This window comes from Aythya ferina (genome assembly GCF_964211825.1).
Source record: "Aythya ferina genome assembly, chromosome: W".
NCBI lineage: Eukaryota > Metazoa > Chordata > Aves > Anseriformes > Anatidae > Aythya > Aythya ferina.
In genome coordinates, this window is record NC_140313.1 from 18,555,738 (window position 1) to 18,577,477 (window position 21,740).

At 44.1% G+C, this 21,740-nt stretch overlaps 1 protein-coding gene across 5 annotated transcripts in view; it reads left to right on the plus strand.

Annotated features, from left to right (window-relative positions):
- LOC311426287 (zinc finger and BTB domain-containing protein 5-like) overlaps positions 1-15,111 on the plus strand; it is a 112,432-nt gene extending 97,321 nt beyond the window's left edge. For 2 of the 5 annotated variants that reach the window (XM_084502570.1, XM_084502569.1), the window contains exons 2-4: positions 5,217-5,321; positions 6,077-6,122; positions 6,240-12,227. In XM_084502570.1, the coding sequence (XP_084358696.1) occupies positions 6,244-8,250 (2,007 nt within the window). In that variant the 5' untranslated portion in view covers positions 5,217-5,321; positions 6,077-6,122; positions 6,240-6,243 and the 3' untranslated portion in view covers positions 8,251-12,227. Of the gene's footprint in view, positions 1-5,216; positions 5,322-6,076; positions 6,123-6,239; positions 12,228-13,619 lie in introns of those variants that run through there. The other 3 variants (XM_084502567.1, XM_084502568.1, XM_084502571.1) reach the window with 2 other exon arrangements.
- The last annotated feature ends 6,629 nt before the right edge of the window (positions 15,112-21,740 follow it).

Below are 21,740 nucleotides of genomic sequence, written 5' to 3' on the forward strand. Positions count from 1 at the left end.
ACAGCCTGCAAGTACTTCTTTGTGAATCTTTGTGACACTTCTTTTGTATCTCTTTTGTACTTTTGGGAATCTTTGTGGCCAGCTGTTGCTGAAATGCGAAGCATCACTGAACCAAAAAGGGAAAATCAGATGATGTATTGAACTAAGCATTTCAAAAATATAATCTTGGTATTGACTTAACTGCATCGCACGTATTTAATAACCCAAAGTATTGTACATTTTGATGAATGTTGTGTGTAGCTAACACATAATATATATTGACCTAAACAAAGCTTTTTACTTCTCAAATGCTCATGTATAAAAATCTCAACTTTAACATTGCTCGGAGTATTAAATTAGAATAGACTAGGATGATTTGTTCCTTAACAAGAGCATTAATGTAGTAGCTTACTATCTATAATTCATATACTTTAGCTTTAAAGAGTTAGATACATACTAACAAAATCAAAGGTAAATCAACTATGTAAGCAAACCCAAATTAAAGGCTTATCTACATGTGAGTTTGTCATATGGATTTAATCTCTTGAAACAGGCATTATCTATACTAATATATATTTATTATAATTTCTGTTGTAAGCTAAATCATAGAATCATAGAATCATTAAGGTTGGAAAAGACCTTCAAGCTCATCTGGTCCAACCATACCACTACCACCAATAACACCCACTAGACCATGTCCCTAAGTACCATGTCCAACCTTTCCTTAAAGACCCCCAGGGATGGTGACTCCACCACCTCCCTGGGCAACCTGTTCCAAGGTCTGACTACTCTTTCTGAGAAGAAATTTCTCCTAATTTCCAACTTAAACCTCCCCTGGTGCAACTTGAGGCTATTCCCTCTAGTCTTATTGCTGGTTATCTGTGAGAAGAGGCCAACCCTCAGCTCCCTACAACTTCCTTTCAGGTAGTTGTAGAGAGCAATAAGGTCTCCCCTGAGCCTTCTCTTCTCCAGACTAAACAACCCCAGCTCCCTTAGCTGTTCCTCATAAGACTTGTGTTCCAGACCTTTCACCAGCTTTGTAGTCCTTTTCTGGACATTCTCCATGGCCTCGATGTCTTTCTTTTAGCGAGGAGCCCAAAACTGAACACAGTACTCAAGGTGCAGCCTCACCTCGAAGGGGACAGTCACCTCCCTGGTCCTGCTGGCTACACTATTCCTGATACAAGCCAGGATGCCGTTGGCCTTCTTGGCCACCTGGACACACTGCTGTCTCATGTTCTGGCGAACATTGACCAACACCCCCAGATCCTTTTCCTCTGCACAGCTTTCCAGCCACTCTCCCCCAAGTCTGTAGCGTTGCATGGGGTTGCTGTGGCCAAAGTGCACGACCCAGCACTTATCCATGTTGAACCTCATCCCATTGGCCTCTGCCCATCGACCCAACCTGTCCAGGTCCCTCTTCAGGGCCTTCCTACCCTCCGGCAGATTGACACTTCCCCCCAACTTGGTGCCGTCTGCAAGCTTACTGAGGGCGCACTCAATTCCCTCGTCCAAATCATCAATAAAGACATGGGCCCCAACACCGACCCCTGGGGAACACCACTCGTGACCGGTCGCCAGCCGGATTTCACTCCATTCACCACTCTCTGGGCCCAGACACCCAGACAGGTTTTAACCCAGCAAAGAGTGTACCTGTCCAAGCCATGGGCTGCCAGGTTCTCCAGGAGAATACCATGGAAAACCATGTCAAAGGCCTTGCTGAAGTCTAGGTAGACTACATCAACAGCCTTTCCCTCATCCACCAGAAGGGACACCCGGTCATAGAAGGAAATGAGGTTGGTCAGGCAGGACTTGCCTTTCATGAACCCATGCTGAGTGAGCCTGATCCCCTGGTTGTCTTGTACATGCTGTGTGATTGCGTTCAAGATGACCTGTTCTATCACCTTTCCTGTCACATTTCAGTCTGAAAGGCCTGTAGTTCCCTGGGTCCTCCTTACGACCCTTCTTATAGATGGGCATCACATTAGCAAGTCTCCAGTCCTCCGGGACATCTCCAGATGACCATGACCACTGATAGATAATAGAAAGCAGCCCAGCAATCACATCTGCCAACTCCCTCAGCACCTTTGAGTGCATACCATCAGGGCCCATATATTTGTGGGTGTCTAGCTTGCCTAAATAATCTCTAACCCAATCCTCTTCAGCCAGTGGAAAGTCTTCCTCTCTACAGGTATTCTCTCTTGTTTCTGGGGTTGGTAGTGCGTGGGGGCTAGCCTTAGCAGTGAAGACTGAAACAAAGAAGACATTCAGTAATTCCGCCCTGTCTGTATCCGCCATCACCAAGGCACCTTCCTCATTTAGCAGTGCACCCACATTTTCCTTAGTTTTCCTTTCGTTGCTGATGTATTTGAAGAAGCCCTTCTCATTATCCTTGATGCCTCTTGCTAAATTTAATTCTAACCAGGCCTTGGCCTTTCTTATTGAATCCCTGCATTCTCTGATAATGTTCCTATATTCCACCCAAATGGTTTGTCCCTTCTTCCACATTATGTATGCTTTCTTCTTCTAAGTTTTCCCAAAAGCTCCTTGCCCATCCGCGCAGATCTCCTGCCCCCCTTGCTTGACTTCTTTCTCTGAGGGATGCACTGATTCTGAGCTTGGGGGAAGTGATGCTTGAATATTAGGCAACTTTCCTGGGACCCCTTTCCCTCTAGGGACCTGGCCCAGGGGATTCCTCCAATTATGTCCCTGAAGAGGTCAAAGTTAGCTCTCTTGAAATCCAGGGTTGTGGTCCTACTTTGCCCTGCTTCCTCCTCGCAAGATCTTGAACTCCAACATCTTGTGGTCATTGCAGCCGAGACTGCCCTCAGCTTCACGTTTCCAACTAGACCATCTCTGTTAGTACCAGGTCCAGCAATGCCCCTCTCCTTGTTGGCTCACCTACCACCTGTGTCAAGAAGTTATCCTCAGTGTTCTGCAGTAACCTCCTGGACTGTTTACTCTGAGCTGTGTTGTCTCCCCAGCAAATAACAGGGTGGTTAAAGTCCCCCATAAGAACCAGGGCCTGCAGACGTGAGGCAACTTGCAGCTGTCTGTAGAAGGCCTCATCCACTTCCTCTTCCTGATCCAGTCATCTGTAGTAAACACCCACCACAATGTCACCCCTGTTGGCCTGCCCTTTAATCCTCACCCATAGGCTCTCAACTTGCACTTTGCTCCCCTCCCTGCCCCCCCCCCCCCCCCCCCCCCCCGCAGAGCTGCATAGATTCCAGTTGCTCACTCATATAAAGAGCAACTCCACCACCTCACCTTCCTCATCACTTTTCTTTTTGGCCTGGGATTTCAGCCTTTACTGTGTTTAAAAATTAACTATCAAGATTTAGGTGTGATTTAGGTGTGCAAATGATGTGATTACTTTTTAGTGATCCTTTGAGAATTCAAATTTCTCAGTCTATTGGTCAAAACAGCAATTTTCCTGACTGTCTCTGGTTCAAATGCCTATCACTTCCTGGGGAAGAGAACAACTTAGTCATAACTGGATCATTCCTACAACCCATCTTCTCTTTTGAATTCCACCTTCATCTTTTGACTATTGTGAAATACTGTCTTTGTCTTCATTGGGTACAATGCTGTTGTCTCTCCTTTAATTCAGTCTGGGAAATGACTATAGCATATTATATCATCTTCAGAAAAATATTTAGTCCCTTAGTTGTTTAGATTAGTTTTATCAGTGCCATGCATTTCCTTTTGGATTTTATGTATTTTACTATGCCTATGTACTATGGTGAGGGGTCTGGAGAACAGGTCTTATGAGGAGTGGATGAGGGAGCTGGGATTGTTTAACCTGGAAAAGAGGAGGCTCAGGCGACCTTATAGCTCTCTATATGTACCTTAAAGGAGGCTGTAGCAAGTTGGGGGTTGGTCTGTTCTCCCACGTGCCTGGCGACAGGACGAGGGGGAATGGGCTAAAGTTACACCAGGGGAGTTTTAGGTTGGATATTAGGAAGAACTTCTTTACCAAAAGGGTTGTTAGGCACTGGAATTGGCTGCCCAGGGAAGTGGTGGAGTCACCATCCCTGGAGGTCTTTAGAAGACATTTAAATGTAGAGCTTAGTGATATGGTTTAGTGGAGGACTGGTTAGTGTTAGGTCAGAGGTTGTACTAGGTGATCTTGGAGGTCTCTTCCAACCTAGACGATTCTGTGATTCTGTCTTTCAAAATGATATAAAGTAATGCGCAGGGTCTGGAAGGAGATAGATGCTTATAAGTAGCTTGTTGATGATAAGCCTTGAGGTTGAAATAATTGCTGCTGAACACTGTACTTCTCAGTGTTTTCTGTATACTTGCAGTCAAGATACATATGGAGCTTAAGGCATAGGGTTGTTTGGTTTTTGTTTGTTTGTTTGTTTTGTGTTTTTTTGTTTGTTTTGTTTTGTTTTGTTTTGTTTTTACTTTGCTGAAAATATAGTATAGCAAGGCATTCATGTCATGGCTGCCTCTATGGGTGGTGGTGTGTGTTTGCTAGTGTTACTGCATTTTGACCAAGTTACTCTAATTAATATCACTGTATCTTGCTGTACTGCTATTCAGGAAAGCGATCCCTTCTCTGTCTTGGTTCAGTTGATACAATACATAAAGTTCCTTTCCTTTTTAGATAGCTGGTGGCTGAGTAGAAGAGGGAGACCTAGTGTCCCCACTGGATGGAAGGTTTTTGCATGTGTTCAACTGCTGTTTGTTTTGGCCAGCTAACAGCTGATCAGCAGACCTATCTCAGAATCATATACAGTCGGTGCTTTCTCTAGTTAGCAAGTAAGGGAGAATTGAAGATATTCCAAAAGGGAAAAGGTCTGAGGGGGAAAGAAGATTGGGTTATTGCACAGGGGATGTAGGCACACAAGGCATTAACCTGGTTTTCTAACATGAAACCTGGTCTCCTACAGTTGGCAGAATAACTCATATAAATTCAAAATGTATTATTTCAAAAACAGTATCGTGAATATTTTCAGGGTCTCTCCATGTGTGCTAATAAAAAACACAAAATAGTTCAGGTTGGAAGGGACCTCTGGAGGTCATCTAGTACAACCCCCTCTGCTCAAAGCATGGTCATCTAGAGGACCATGCACAGGACCATGTCAAGATGGCTTTTGAATATCCCCAAGAATCTTGTCCAGTCACGTTTTGAATGTTTCCAAAGACAGAGACTCCACAACCTCTCTGGGCATTCTGGTCCAGTGTTTGACTACCCTTGCAGTAAAAAAAGTTTTTTTTATGTGCAGATGAAATTTCCTATGTTTCGATTTGTACCTGTTTCTTCTCATCCTGGATACTTCACTGGATGCCACTGAGAAAAGTCTAGCTCCATCTTTACTCCCTCCCATCAGGTATTTATATACATAGATAAGATCCCCCTGAGCCAGGCTAAACAATCCTAGTTCTCTCACTTTCTCTTGATATGTCAGATGCTCCAGTCCCTTCATCATCTCTGTGACCCTTTGCTGGACTCTCTCCCGTATGTCCATGTCTTTCTTGTACTGGGGAGCCTTGAACTGGACACAGCACTCCAGATGTGGTCTCACCAATGCTGAGCAGAGGAGAATAACCACCTTCCTTGACCTGCTGATAATGTTCTGCCTAATGCAACTTGGGACGCAGCTGACCTTCTTCATTGCAAGGGCATATTGCTGGCTCGTGTTCAACTTTGTGTCTGCCAAGATCCTCGGGTCCTTTTCTGCAAAACTGCTTTCCAGCTGGGTGGCCCCTAGCATATGCTAGTGCCTGGGGTTGTTCCTCCCTATGTTCAAGACGTAGCATTTCCCCTTGTTTGGACTATATGAGGATATATAATCATCTGAACAATTTATCAAAGACTGTATTGTCTTTTTAAGTAGAAATTTTTACATTGGGGATTGGATGGTTTACTAAAAAATAGTGGTTTACTAAAAGAGTGTAAAAAGTTTTTTACTAAAGAGTGTTTTAGTTTGGACAGGAATTAACGGAACCATGTTGCATTATTCAGCTCACAATTGAGCATCCTGTGACACATTTGATGTACTGTTGCCTATTATACCATGTTAACTCTATAACAGATTCCTGCTTTGCTTTTTTGTCTTGATTCTGATTTTGTGTTCCTTCACAGGGTTTCCAGACGGAGTATAATATCAATATGGTATTGGAAAAGTAAGGTATGTTTTTGGTCATCTGTCTCTTAGCTATCACTTTTTTTTTAACTGTTCTCACTGTGTTCTAAATTGAACTCCATCTATTTTTATCATTATAGCTGCTTCTGCTTTATTTTATAGGATCATGGATTTTCCAGGACACTTCAAGCAAATCTTTCAGCAGCTAAACTACCAGAGGCTTCATGGCCAACTCTGTGACTGTGCCATTGTGGTGGGAAACAGACATTTCAAAGCCCATCGCTCTGTTCTGTCAGCATGTAGCACGCATTTCCGAGCAATCTTTACTGTAGCAGAGGGTGATCAAACTATGAACATGATTCAACTGGACACTGAAGTGGTGACAGCAGAAGCCTTTTCTGCCCTGATTGATATGATGTACACTTCTACACTAATGCTTGGAGAGAGCAATGTAATGGATATCTTGCTTGCTGCTTCTCACCTGCATTTGAACTCTGTTGTTAAAGCGTGTAAACACTACCTTACTACCAGGATGCTACCAATGTCTTCACTTAATGATAGAGTTCAGGAGCAAAATGCACGCATCCAAAGATCTTTTATGTTTCAACAGCTCGGGCTCAACATTGTGAGCTCTGCACTGAATTCCACTCAAAGCACAGAGGAGCAATCAAATACCATGAGCTCATCAATGAGAAGTAACGTAGAGCAATGTACTCTCCACAAGTGTAAACAGTCTTCTGATGATCGGGCCAGACAGCGAATCAGACCTACAGTAGATGAGTCCATTTCAGATGTTACTCCAGAGAGCAGGCAGTCAGTAGTTCATTCACGAGAAGATTTTCTTTCACCAGATTCACTGAAGATTGTGGAAAATTCTAAGGCCGATGCTGTTACTGATAAACAAGAGGATAATACTATTATGTTTGATCAGTCTTCTGGTGCTCAAGAAGATGCTCAAGTACCCAGCCAGTCAGACAACAGTAGAGGAAACGTTTCACAGATATCTATCTCATCTCAGGTAATACAAGTGGAAACCTGTTTTGATCGGGAAGCTACTTCTGAGAAAAACAACTTCCCATGCAAAAATCCAGATGTTGGTCTAACTGAAAAAGAACACATGGGGGTGGTGGTTAAATCTGAACCTTTGAGTTCCCCAGAGCCTCAAGATGAAGTGAGTGATGTCACTTCTCAAGCAGAAGGCAGTGAGTCTGTTGAAGTGGAAGGAGGAGTGGTGACTGCAGAGAAGTTAGAACTGAGTCCTGAAAGCAGCGATCGTAGCTTTTTTGATCCACAGTCTAGTACTGATAGGGTTGGAGACATCCATATTATGGAAGTGTCAAATAACCTGGAACATAATTCCACTTTCAGTATCTCAAATTTTCTGAATAAAAGCAGAGGTGGCAACTTGGGTGCAAGTCAAAATACCAATGACAACATTCCAAATACAATAAGTGACTGCAGAATGGATAGTGATGCCTCTTACCTATTGAGTCCAGAGTCCAGGACTGCTAATGGTCATTTCTCTGCTATGGTTTCTCATGCAAAGAATCCATTCAGTGAGCCTTCAGACTCTCATTTTGTTAGACCAATGCAGGATATGATGGGTCTTCCATGTGTACAGACTTCTGGGTACCGGGCTGCAGAACAATTTGGTCTTGATTTCCCAAAGTCAGGCTTGGGCCTGCACTCTTTGTCAAGGACAATGATGGGTTCCATAAGAAGTGGAGCTAGTGGTTTTCCTGGCTATCGTCGCATAGCCCCCAAAATGCCTGTTGTGACCTCTGTTGGGAGTTCCCAACTACAAGATAACCCTTCCAGTTCCCAGCTGTTAATCAATGGAACCACTTCTTTTGAGAATGGACTTCCTTCACAACCTGGTCCACCACAGTTGACAAGGGCATCTGCCGATGTTCTTTCAAAATGTAAGAAAGCCTTATCTGAACACAATGTGTTGGTTGTAGAAGGTGCTCGTAAATATGCCTGTAAGATCTGCTGTAAGACTTTTTTGACTCTAACAGACTGCAAGAAGCACATTCGTGTGCATACAGGAGAAAAGCCTTATGCCTGTTTGAAGTGTGGCAAACGGTTCAGCCAGTCCAGTCACCTATATAAACATTCCAAAACAACCTGTCTGAGGTGGCAGAGCAGCAATCTACCTAGCACTTTGCTTTAATCTCCTCCACTCCATAGCTTTATGGGAATGCTAGTACAAAATTATAAGACTGGAGTATTTCAGGAATATTAATGCTATTTTGTTCAAGGCTGAAGTCTGAGAAGCTATCTTTATAGATTAGTGAATTCTTGTGTGTGAAATTGTTACAAACACAGAAGTCTTGATTCTGTAAATTGGCGATAAAGCCATATTTACTTCACTTGTGGTGGTTTCACACTGAAGGACATCTAAACACCACAATCGCTCTCTCACTCCCCCTCCTCAAAGGGGGGGGGAGGAGGAAAGTATGATGGGAAAGAAAAAGGCTCACGGGTTGAGATAAGGATAATTTAATTAAAGGGAAAAGAAAGAGAAAAAAATAAGCAAAGACTGTCCAGAGGAAAAGAAAGAGAAAAAGCAATTATTCTCTACTTCCCATCAACAAACAATGTTTGGCCATATACTGGAAAGCAGGGCCTCAGCATGTGCAGCGGTTGATCGGGAGGACAGACATTTTCATAATGAGAGCCCCCCCCAAGTGCACCTGTCTGTCACAAAATGCTTTAGAATATGTTAATTATGAAAATAGTTTTAGGGTTCCAAATACAATTATGGCTCTTTTGCAGTAAAGGACAATATGTAATGAAGATACTTAAAATAAGTCAATGACAAGTAACTTCTGGACTGTTAGATGTGTATATAAATACTTTGAATACAGCAAGACCTTGTTTTTTTACTGTTTTTCTGTAAAAACTTCTATTGAGTAATAAGTGATGTACTACAGACCTCAGTCCCTGGAAAAGTTATGGAGAAGATTGTCCTGGGAGATACTGAAAGGCAGTTAAAGAACAAAGCTATTATCAGGCATATTCAACATGGGTTCATCAAGGGAAAGGCCTGCCTTAGTAATTTGATTACCTTCTATGATAAGGTCAACTGCTTGGTAGATGAAGGGAAGGTAGCAGACATAATCTCTGAATTTTAGTAAGGCCTTTGATGCTGTCCTCACAGCATCCTACTGTACAAATTATCTAACTGTGAGATAAACAGGTTCATGCTATGCTGGGTGATGAACTGGGCTCAACAGTCACTAGCTGTGTTCCCCAGGGCTCAATTCTTAGGCCAGTCTTGTTGAACATTTTTATCAGTGATCTGGATAAAGGAGTAGAATGCATCCTCAGCATGTTTGCCAATGATAGTAAACTGGAAGGTGCTGCTGACTCCCTAGAGGGACAAGAGTTATTGCAAAAAGATCTAGATTGATTGGAACACTGGACAATCATCAACAGCAAGTTCAACAAAGGAAAATGCTAGGTTCTGCACCTGAGACAAAATAATGCTGGACACATGTACAGACTGGGAGACAAGTGGCTAGAGAGCAGCTCAGCAGAAAGGGATCTGGGGGTGATGGTTGACAGCAGGTTCAATATGAATCAGCAGTGTTCCCTGGCAGCCAAGAGAGCAAACCACATTTGGAGGTGCATTAAGCACAGCATAGCCTTCCAGTCAAAAGAGGTGATTCACCCGCTATATTCAGCATGGGTGCAGCCTCACCTTGAATATCATGTACAGTTCTGGGCTCCACAATATAAAAAGGATGTTAAGGTCCTTGAAAGTGTCCAGAGGAGGGCAACAAAGCTCATAAAAGGGCTGGAAGGCATGTCCTATGAGGAGAGGAGAGGCTGAGGACACTTGGGTTGTCTAGTCTGGAGAAGAGGAGGCTAAGAGTCAACCTCATTGCTTTCTACCACTTCCTGAGGAGGAGAAGTGGAGAGGGAGGTGCCAGTCTCTTCTTCGTGGTAACCAATGATAGAACGTGCAGGAACAGCAGAAAGCTGCACCAGGGGAGATTCAGACATGAGGAAAAATTTCTTTACTGTGAGGGTGGTCAAACACTGGAAGAGGCTTCCTAGAGAGGTGGTTGATGTTCCATGCCTGCGATTGTTCAAGAGGCATTTGGATAATGCCCTCAGTAATATACTTTAACTTTTGGTTACCCCTAAAGTGGACAGGCATTTGGACTAGATGATCTTTGAAGGTCCCGTCCAAGTGAACTATTAAATTCTATATTTTTAATGCTTTTTCTTTAAAAAGCTTGATTTGCTTAGATTAAAATTTCACAATTCTTTGTTTCCCTTTCAGCAGATGCTGACATGCACCAAAAAGAGATCAGGAAGCTGCAGTTTTTAGTCAGTCTTAGCTGTTACTAATGTTGTCAGCTCTTACAGGGCAAGGACTCAGGTCTCAGCAAGCAGGTGAAAGGGGAAAATGTTTTATAAATACCCGTAATTGAAACATTTGCAATTTATGCTTGTGTAGTATTAGCACGTTATGTTTAAATTGAACCATTTTTCATTTTCAGAGTAAACATTCTGTTCATTTTAAGGATCGATCTGTTACAAGCAAAACTTCCTCTGATTGCATACTTCAGTACAATTTTGCTCTCAGATGAGCAATTTATCTTTTCTCAACAGAGCACAGAGGAAATATAAGAAACTTGTTCCAAGGAACTTGTGACTTTCTGTAGCACAAAAGGACCCCCAAATAATATTTTATGCATAATATGTATAAACCTTGATTATGTTGGTCCATTGGACTCTGAGGTGGGCCCATTCCAGAGTGACGAGGTTGCATACTCTTCATGGAGCTACAGTGAACATCTTCAACCATTCCTTTTTCATACAAGCCATCAGTAAACTGTAAATAAATAAATAAATAAATAAATCTAAAAACCAAAAATCTAAGGGACGTAAAATAAAAATTTACGCTAGTATATGAAGAATATAAACTTTTCATGCTACCTATTATAAGTAAATGCAATGGGACTCTCTATCCCTGGAATCAGATTTCTGGAAAGCAGAGCACAACAGGAGAATGTTTATCCCCCTTCCTGCTGATGACTTTTCTTTTTCTGCTTCCTTATGAGCTGTTTGGACAATGTTAAGTACTACAAACAAGGAAAATTGTCCAAACAGAAACAAATGAACTGTACTGACTTCATATAACAAAGCAGTGCAATGCAGACCAACTTAGAACAGGCCAAATTATTGACCCAACCTTTTCCCTTGTAGTCACACTATACTGGCATGTCCCAATACTGTTCAACTTTTTCCCTGGTTTTGGCTGGGATAGAGCTAATTTTCTTCCTAGTAACTGGTATGGTTTTGTGTTTTGGATTTAGGGTGAAAATAGTGTTGATAACACATTGATGTTTTAGTTGTTGCTGAGCAGTGCTTACACTCAGTCAAGCACTTTTCTTCTCACACTGCCCTGCCAGCAAGGAAGCTGGGGGTATACAAGAAGCTGGGAAGGGACACAGCCAGGACAGCTGACCAAATGGACCAAAGGGATATCCCCTACCATATGATGTGGTGTTCAACAATAAAAGCTGGGGGGAAAGAAGGAGAAGGAGGAAAAAATCAGAGTAATGGCATTAATATTCCTAAAAAACTTTTACATGTGATGAGCCCTGCTTTCCTGGAATTGGCTGAACATCTGCCTACCAATGGGAAGTAGTGAATGAATTCCTTATTTTCCTTTGCTTGTGTGCGCAGCCTTGGTTTTACCTAGGAAACTGTCTATTGTCAGCTTTATTGAGAGCTTTTTTGAGCTCTCTATCCCCATGTCTAAGAAATCAAGCAGGGAAGGCAGGAAACTGGGATGGCTGAGCAAGGAGCTGCTGGTCAAACTGAAGCATGAGAAGGAAATGCACAGGCAGTGGAAGCAGGGACATGTGGCCTGGGAAGCATATGGGGATATATAAGGTAGTTGTGTAGTCATAATAAGGAGAAATGCTAAGTAGATAAGTGGACAATAGAAGGCCTCACTGTTCCAAAATAGGGTGGAAGCTTGAGAAAAACAGGATGAGCAGTGTGGGAACAGTAAAACAAAGATCACAATTTCTTAAAATATAAGAAAATGGAAAAAAAAAAGGGAAAAAGGAGAAATTAAAGGGTTGAAAAAAAAAAGAAAAACTGTACATATATGGTATAGAGGAGCGTCGAGTAGCTTGTGAGCCTGTAGTACTCAGCCAATAAAAGGTTATGATTTGTTTACTAAAATGCACTCCTAATTGACAGGATGCTCGCCATTGCAATCGCGAATAAAATAGCTTCACAGAAGATCCTGTCTGAAGAAAATTATTTGAGATTTTTCCTCACAGGACAGCGAAGCCAATAGTCTGGAATTAGTGGGTAGGGAAGCCAGGCAGCTGGGATCCCTTGCTAGAGATGTAGGCATTGACAAAGCAATTGGAAATGGAGCACACATCTTCACCCTCTGGAGGCATGTTCTGTCAGGTGTGAAGGAAAGGTATCCCTTCAAGGAAGATGTTGTATGTCAGCCAGGCAAGTGGACCACCATGGAGAGGGGAATACAGTACCTGAGGGAATTAGCTGTGCTGGAGGTGATTTATGATGACCTAGACAAGGAACTGCTATCGACAGATCCAGATGAAGTCAAGTGTACATGACCCATGTGGCGGAAGTTTGTACGGAGTGCACCATCATCATATGTTAGCTCACTGGAGTGAGAAACAAAGTTGTGTTTTTGCTGTGGAAAATTCCACTAACCTTGCATATTCAAAAGTGATTGTGCAGGCATGACAGTGGCATAGCAGTGTGGAGTATGTTAAGCAGATAAGGGGAAGGTCCCACTGTCTCAAAATAAGGAGGATAGCTAAGGAAAGCAGGACGAGCAGTGCAAAATCAGTAAAAACGAAAAATCACAGGCCCTCTAGTCACGAGAGAAGAAGGAAAGGAAGGAAAAGGAGAAATTAATGGTTAGTCAAATCAAATTATACATATATAGTATAGCAATAAGCATTGAGTAATTTGTGAACCTGTAGTACTCAGCCAATGAGGAAATGGGAGGAATCAACCATCGGGTAATAGGGAATATAAGGTTATGATATACTTTTGCTGTGCACTCCTGCTTGCAGGACGGCCGCCATTGCAATTGCAAATAAAAATGCTACTTCACTGAGATCCTCGCCTGAGCCTTTGTTATTGGCTGCAGACTGTTTCTCACAAACTGGGGGCTCGTCCGGGAGCCTTCTGGGAAGCCCCATTTCAAGAATTTACCTCGTAACTCTGTGCACAGACCAAGGTAAGAAATATTAAGTATTACCTTGGGGGGTTGGGTAAGAATCTTGTGTGAAGTGTGATTGAGATATACTTTTGTATGAAGTGAGTATGGGGTCCCGATCCATGGTTCCGTAGCTCTGTGAGGAGCGTGGTTGGATATGGACGTAGCACGAGGTAGAAGGAAGAGTCTTGTCAGTCACATTTACTAGGGCAGTAATGACCTGGAAAGACCAAGAAAAACCCATGGTGGATGAATTTACTAGAGAATGTTGGTAGTACTAAGGAATTCTTTTTTCTTCCTTACAGACCTGCCTCTTGTCAATAGAGAAACTTTCTCAAGAGGTCCACCAATTCAAAGAGATATATCTTTCTCCCAACCTGTACAAGGCAGTGTTTCAGCTATCAGGAGTAAGCGTCCTTCTGTTCAAGAAAGAAGATAAAGTGGGTACACACCCTGTGCCACCCTGTAGTTTTACCTACGTGACCATGGAGAGGACATGAGAAAATGGGATGGAAAATCTACCTTGACCCTAGAGGCATGGGTACGTGACTTGCAAGGAAAAGCAATTGAAAAAGGGGGGTTCTCTGAGAAATTTGCTGTTCCAATTTCCAGTGGGCATTCCCCCTGACACAGTGATGAAGATTCTGACCAGGATTAGGGGGGCCCTGCCTCCAGCCAGGGGGAGGAAAGGGACAGTTGAGTTTATTGGACTGTGTGGATTCGATGGCCTGGCACGTCAGACTCACAGAAGTATAAGGCTTTAGTAGACACCGGTGCACAATGTACTGTAATGCCATCGAGCTTATAAAGGGCCAGAGCACATCTGTATTTATGAAGTGATAGGGGGATCTCAGCAGTTAACTGTATTGGAGTCTGAAGTGAGCCTAACTGGGAATGAGTGGCAAAAGCACCTCATTGTGACTGGCCCGGATGCTCCGTGCATTCTTGGCATAGACTATCTTAGGAGAGGATATTTCAAGGACCCAAAAGGGCTGCAGTGGGCTTTTGGCATAGCTGCCTTAGAGACAGAGGACATTAAACAATTATCTACCTTGCCTGGTCTCTCAGAGGACCCCTCTGTTGTGGGGTTGCTGAGGGTCAAAGAACAGCAAGTGCCAATCGCTACCACAACTGTGCAATGGCAGCAATACTGCACCAGCCGAGACTCCCTGATTCCCATCCATAAGCTAATTTGTCAATTGGAGAACCAAGGAATGATCAGCAAGACTCACTCACTCTTTAACAGCCCCTTATGGCCAGTGTGAAAGTCTAATGGTGAGTGGAGACTAACAGGGGACTATTGTGGCCTGAAAAAAGTCACACCACCACTGAGTGCTGCAGTGCCGGACATGCTAGAAGTCCAGTAAAAACTGGAGTCAAAGGCAGCCAAGTGGTATTCCACAACTGCTATCGCTAATGCATTTTTCTCTATCCCTTGAGCAGCAGAGTGCAGGCCACAGTTTGCTTTCACTTGAAGGGGAGTCCAGTACATCTGGAATCAGCTGCCCCAGGGGTGGAAACACAGCCCTACCATTTGCCATGGAGTGATCCAGTCTGCACTGGAACAGGGGGAAGCTCCTGAACACCTGCAGTACATTGATGACATCATCGTGTGGGGTGACACAGCAGAGGAAGTTTTCGAGAAAGGGAAGAAAATAGTCCAAATCCTTCTGAAAGCCGGTTTTGCCATAAAGCAAAATAAAGTCAAAGGACCTGAACGAGAGATCCAGTTCTTAGGAATAAAATAGCAAGATGGATGCCGTCAAATCCCAATGGATGTGATCAACAAAATTACAGCTATGTCTCCACCAACTAGCAAAAAAGAAGCACAGACTTTCCTAGGTGTCATGGGGTTTTGGAGAATGCACATTCCAAATTACAGTCTGATTGTAAACCCGCTCTACCAAGGAACCCGTAAGAAGAATGAGTTTGAATGGGGCCCTGAGCAACGACAAGCCTTTGAACAAATCAAGCAGGAAATAGTCCATGCAGTAGCCCTTGGGCCAGTCCGAGCAGGACCAGATGTAAAGAATGTGCTCTACACCGCAGCCAGGGAGAATGGCCCCACCTGGAGGCTCTGGCAGAAAGAGCCTGGGGAAACTCGAGGTCGACCCCTGGGGTTTTGGAGTCGGGGATACAGAGGATCTGAGACCCAGTATACAAAAACCAAAAAAGAGATATTGGCAGCATATGAGGGAGTTCGATCTGCTTCAGAAGAGGTCGGTACTGAAGCACAGCTTCTCCTGGTACTCTGACTGCTGGTACTGGTTCGGATTTTTAAAGGAAGGACACCCTTTACACATCATGCAACTGATGCTACCTGGAGCAAGTAGGTTGTACTGATTACTCAGCGGGCTCGAATAGGAAACCCCAGTCGCCCAGGAATCTTGGAAGTGATTGTGGACTTGCCAGAAGGCAAATATTTTGGGATATCATCAGAGGAGGAGGTGGTCTGTGCTGAAGAAGCCCCACTGTACAACAAGCTACCAGAAAATGAGAAGAAATATATCCTGTTCACTGATGGGTCCTGTCGTATTGTGGGAGGTCAGGCATTGGTTGCCCTTGGTGAAGCCATGCTGGCTGTCTCAGATCACCTCCTTGGCTTGCATGTGCCTTGATATTGCTTTCAGGATGATCTTTTCCATGATCTTCCCAGGCACAGAGGTGAGGTCTGTACTCTTCCAAGGCCACATGCCTCTGCTTCCACTGCCTGTGCATTTCGTTCTTGTCCCTCAGTTTGACTAGCAGCCATCCTGGTTGTCTACCCTCCCTGCCCACTTTCTTATGCAGGGTTGGGGGTGGACAGTTCTTGTGCCCTAATGAAAACATCCTTAAAGAGCTGCCAGCTTTGCTCAGCTCCTTTGTCCCTAAGGATGGTGTTCAAGGGGATCTTATCTACTAGGTCTTTAAATAGCTGGAAGTTTGCTCTTCGGAAGTTCAGGGTCCTGACTTTGTTCTTTGCCAGGCCCGTATCCCTCAAGATCACAAGCTCAACTAGGTGTGATCACTGCAACCCAGACTGCCTCCAGTCTTGACCTCTTTAATGAGCTCTTCCTCATTGGTGAGCACCAGGTCCAGTAATGCTTCTCCTCTGGTTGGTTTGTCTAATACCTGGACCAGGAAGTTATCCACAATGTACTCTAGGCATCTGAATTGCTTTCAGCCTGCTGTGCTGTTTTGCCAGCAGACATATGAGTGGTTGGGGTCCCTCATCAAGATGAGAGTGTGCGAGTGTGACACTTCTCGTAGTTGAAGCAAGAATGCTTCATCCACAGGCTCCCCTTGATCAGGCGGCCCGTAGTAGACCCCAACCACAAGCTGTCCTTTATTGGTACAGTCTTTAATTCTCACCCACAAGCTCTCAACCTGTCTGTGGCTGTTTCTCAGCGGCCTCTTCACAATCACTCCCTTCCCTAATGTAGAGGGCAACACCCCCTCCCTTTCTTCCTTGTCTATCCTTTCTGAAGTGAAAGACAACACCCTGTTCAAAGCAGATCAGCTGATCCACTAGATAATGATGCTCAGGACCTTGTCAAGTGTGGAATCTCCATCTTAGAGATACTTAAAACCCACTTTGAGCCCATGTTTCTATATCTGACCACATTCATGGGAAAACAAACAAACAAACAAGCAAAACAACAAGAAATTTCCTTACATCTAATCAGAATTTCCTACATTGCAGCTTGGCCTGTTGCTTCTTGTTCTTTCACCGTGCATTTTCCCAGTCAGCTCATCAGTCACCTGCATCAAGAAACTGTCATGAACACACTCCAGAAATCTGGATTGCTTATGCCCAACCATATTACCCTTCCATCTAGAGTTATGTAAAGAAATACAGAAATATGGAGAATACTCAAGGCAAAGACTGCATCCCTTTCTAGGAAGAAGGAACTGGACAAAAACGTGCAAGTATGAATCATATATTTATTATTGAACAACTCTCTCCAAAATTGAGTACAGAGATTAAAAATCAAAATTCATTGCAGTACAAAGCATTAGTAGTGATTCATAGTACAAGTTTTGAGAAAATCTATCAAGCTTTCAAATGTTTTCACTACAGATATTTATAGCACATTTAAAATATGTTAAATGACAAAATAGAGTGACATTTTAAAGAAAATGCTTGACAAAATATGATTCTAACAAAGCCCATAAGTTTTGATATTAATTAACTGTCCTGGTTTCAGCTGGGATAGAGTTAATTTTCTTCCTAGTATCTGGTATGGTGCTGTGTTTTGGGTTTAGGATGAGAATAATGCTGATAACACACTGGTGTCTTAGTTGTTGCTAAGCAGTGCTTACAATAAATCAGGGACTTTTCAGCTTCTTGTACTGCCCTGCCAGCGAGGAGGGTGCACAAGAAGCTGGGAGGGGACAGAACCAGGACAGCTGACCAGAACTGGCCAAAGGAATATTCCATACCATATAATGTCATGCTGAAAAATAAAACGGGGGGGACTTGTCCAGGGGGCTGCCGCTGCTTGGGAACTGTCTGGGCATCGGTCAGCGGGTGGTGAGCAATTTAGTTGTGCATCACTTGTTTTGTGCATTCTTATTCGTCTTCTTATTTTTCCTTCCTTTTCTGTCCTATTAAGTGTTCTTTATCTCAGTGTAGAGTGGAGTAGAGACACCACAGGTAGGCTCTGTGACAAGATGGAGAAGATGGAGACTCGACTGTTCTTGTGCACACCAAGACCAATAAGCTGCACATTTGCTATCCTGAGCCAAAGACCTGTCATGTTTTTGACAAAATGCTATACTCTGGTGAACTTTTGCTCATTATAATATCATTATAATACGAAAACACACCTCCATCCCAAAAGCTACCTGCATCCAAGGTGCAAACACCCCTCACTGAGCATGTGCTCTGAATTTCTCGTAGCCTATAGCTTTAAATGAAAGCGAGAAAACTTTGCACCAGTCATATCCAAGATATGCATGACTAGAGTCACTCAAGCTCCACCTAAAAGATAGAAAATGATATAAATTGGCTTAAGAGAGAGGGGATGTTAGGGAAGATATCATCATGAGGGAACATACCATCACGAGGACCTCCTGACCTCTGGGATCAGTCGAGACTAGAGTGAAGGCATGTTACACTGTTGGCGAATCTGTGACCATGGGAGTTCAGTAGTCTAAATCAAACTGGATCCATATCAGTTAATATGCTATTGATGAATCTGTGACCGTGACAGTTCAGTATCCTGAATCTGACCCTAACAGTTAATCGGCTACACCCCCTTAACACGACAGAGAAATTGGCATAGTCAGCAGGATTGCAATGGATAAACTTCTGCAAAAATGAAAATGTGTCCCTTCTGTTGTGGTTTAACCCGGCTGGCAGCTAAACACCACACAGCCATTCGCTCACCCTCCCCCCTCCCTCTCTGGGATGGGGGAGAGAAACGGGAAAGTGAAGCCTGTGAGTTGAGATAAAGACAGCCTACTAAGACAGGAAAATAATAATAACAATAATAATAATAACAATAATGATGATAATAGTACTAAGAATAATAATGTGTACAAACAAGTGATGCACAATGCAATTGCTCACCACCTGCTGACCGATGCCCAGCCTAACCCCGAGCAGTCCGGCCCCCCACCCCAGCTGGCCACCCCTATATATTGTTCAGCATGACGTCAGATGGCATGGAATACCCCTTTGGCCAGTTTGGGTCAGCTGTCCTGGGTCTGTCCCCTCCCAACTCTTGCTGCACCGCCAGCCTGCCCGCTGGCAGGACAGAGTAAGAAGCTGATAGGTCCTTGGCTTGGTGTAAGCACTGCTCTGCAACAATTAAAACATCGGGGTGTTATCAGCACTCTTCTCATTCTAAGCCAAAACATAGCACCCTACCAGCTACTTGGAAGAAAATTAACTCTGTCCTAACTGAAACCAGGACATCTATCCACCCCTTATTCCATACCATTTATGTCATGCTCAGGTTACACTCTTTCCCATACATTCTAATTAATCACTATTTTCATCTAGGGTATATAGTAATCATGGTAGTGATGACATCCAGTACTATACAGTAATTGACATGGTACAATTCAATTCATGGGCTATTCTCACCCAGTATTAAATCCCCTTGAGGTACACACCAGACCTCCCCGTTCTTTTGCATTACCCACCAAGTGAATCCAGGTCCCTGAGCAAAAGCCATTCGACGAATGGGTTTGCCTTTTACTGAGGCAGGAGTAGCCCAGACTGTTTTACCCAGCATATTTCTTACATGCACTACAGGAACTTTATCCCCTTCTACAGTACGTAACAGGTTTGATTTTGCAGGTCCAGCTCGGTTGGCAGATCCCCTAATATTGACTAACCAGGTGGTCTTTGCCAAATGTGTGTCCCAATTTCTGAATGTTCCAGCACCCATTGCTTTCAATGTAGTCTTTAACAGTCCATTGTATCGTTCAACTTTCCCGGAGGCTGGTGCATGATAGGGGATGTGATACACCCACTCAATACCATGCTCTTTGGCATAAGTGTCTATAAGGTTGTTTTGGAAATGAGTCCCATTGCCTGACTCTATTCTTTCTGGGGTGCCATGGCACCATAGGACTTGCTTTTCAAGGCCCAAGATAGTGTTTCGGGCGGTGGCATGAGGCACAGGATATTTTTCCAGCCATCCGGTGGTTGCTTCCACCATTGTGAGTACATGGTGCTTGCCGTTGCGGGTTTGAGGGAGTGTCATGTAATCAATCTGCCAGGCCTCTCCATATTTATATTTCATTGTCCTCCATACTGAAGAGGCTTTTTTTGTTTTTTGCCCACAAGGCAATTGCTACCATCCATGAATCACTAGAGAGATAGAGAACTGGCTGTTTTTCTCGTTCAGCAATAACTAAAGCCAGCTGAATGGCCTTCACTTCTGCAAACTGACTCGATTCACCTTCTCCCTCAGCAGCTTCTGCAACTTCTCGTGTAGGAATCCATACAGCAGCCTTCCATCGCCGATGCTTTCCCTCAATACGACAGGACCCATCAGTGAACAGGATATATTTCTTCTCATTTTCTGGTAGCTTGTTGTACAGTGGGGCTTCTTCAGCACAGACCACCTCCTCCTCTGATGATATCCCAAAATATTTGCCTTCTGGCAAGTCCACAATCACTTCCAAGATTCCTGGGCGACTGGGGTTTCCTATTCGAGCCCGCTGAGTAATCAGTACAACCTACTTGCTCCAGGTAGCATCAGTTGCATGTGTAAAGGGTGTCCTTCCTTTGAACATCCAGCCTAGTACCAGCAGTCAGGGTGCTAGGAGAAGCTGTGCTTCAGTACTGACCACTTCTGAAGAAAATTGAACCTCCTTCATATGCTGCCAATATCTCTTTTTTGGTTTTTGTATACTGGGTCTCAGATCCTCTGTATCCCCGACTCCAAAACCCCAGGGGTCGACCTCGAGTTTCCCCAGGCTCTTTCTGCCAGAGCCTCCAGGTGGGGCCATTCTCCCTGGCTGCGGTGTAGAGCACATTCTTTACATCTGGTCCTGCTCGGACTGGCCCAAGGGCTACTGCATGGACTATTTCCTGCTTGATTTGTTCAAAGGCTTGTCGTTGCTCAGGGCCCCATTCAAACTCATTCTTCTTACGGGTTCCTTGGTAGAGCGGGTTTACAATCAGACTGTAATTTGGAATGTGCATTCTCCAAAACCCCATGACACCTAGGAAAGTCTGTGCTTCTTTTTTGCTAGTTGGTGGAGACATAGCTGTAATTTTGTTGATCACATCCATTGGGATTTGACGGCATCCATCTTGCTATTTTATTCCTAAGAACTGGATCTCTCGTTCAGGTCCTTTGACTTTATTTTGCTTTATGGCAAAACCGGCTTTCAGAAGGATTTGGACTATTTTCTTCCCTTTCTCGAAAACTTCCTCTGCTGTGTCACCCCACACGATGATGTCATCAATGTACTGCAGGTGTTCAGGAGCTTCCCCCTGTTCCAGTGCAGACTGGATCACTCCATGGCAAATGGTAGGGCTGTGTTTCCACCCCTGGGGCAGCTGATTCCAGATGTACTGGACTCCCCTTCAAGTGAAAGCTCTCTGGGATGGGGGAGAGAAATGGGAAAGTTAAGCCTGTGAGTTGAGATAAAGACAGTTTATTAAGACAGAAAATGCCGAGGCGATCGGCTCTGGGGCAGACGCGTTCTGCAGCGGAGCGGTGATTGGGACTGGCAGGGGTTTTTTTTTGGGCATCGAGGCCCCTCAAGGCAGCTGAGGGAGCCGCCAGGGTCCGGCAGCCCTCGCGAGGGAGGCTGATGAGGTGTAGGTGGAGCCAGCAGCGCCCCCTCTACCCTGAAGTTCAAAAGCAGCCCCTAGGGAGCAGGAGAAAACGGAGCACAGTGACCAGGCAAACAGGGCGTGGCGCGTCAGAAGGGCGGGGAACGGCATTTTGCATGGCAGTTTGCGCAGCAGTTCGTGC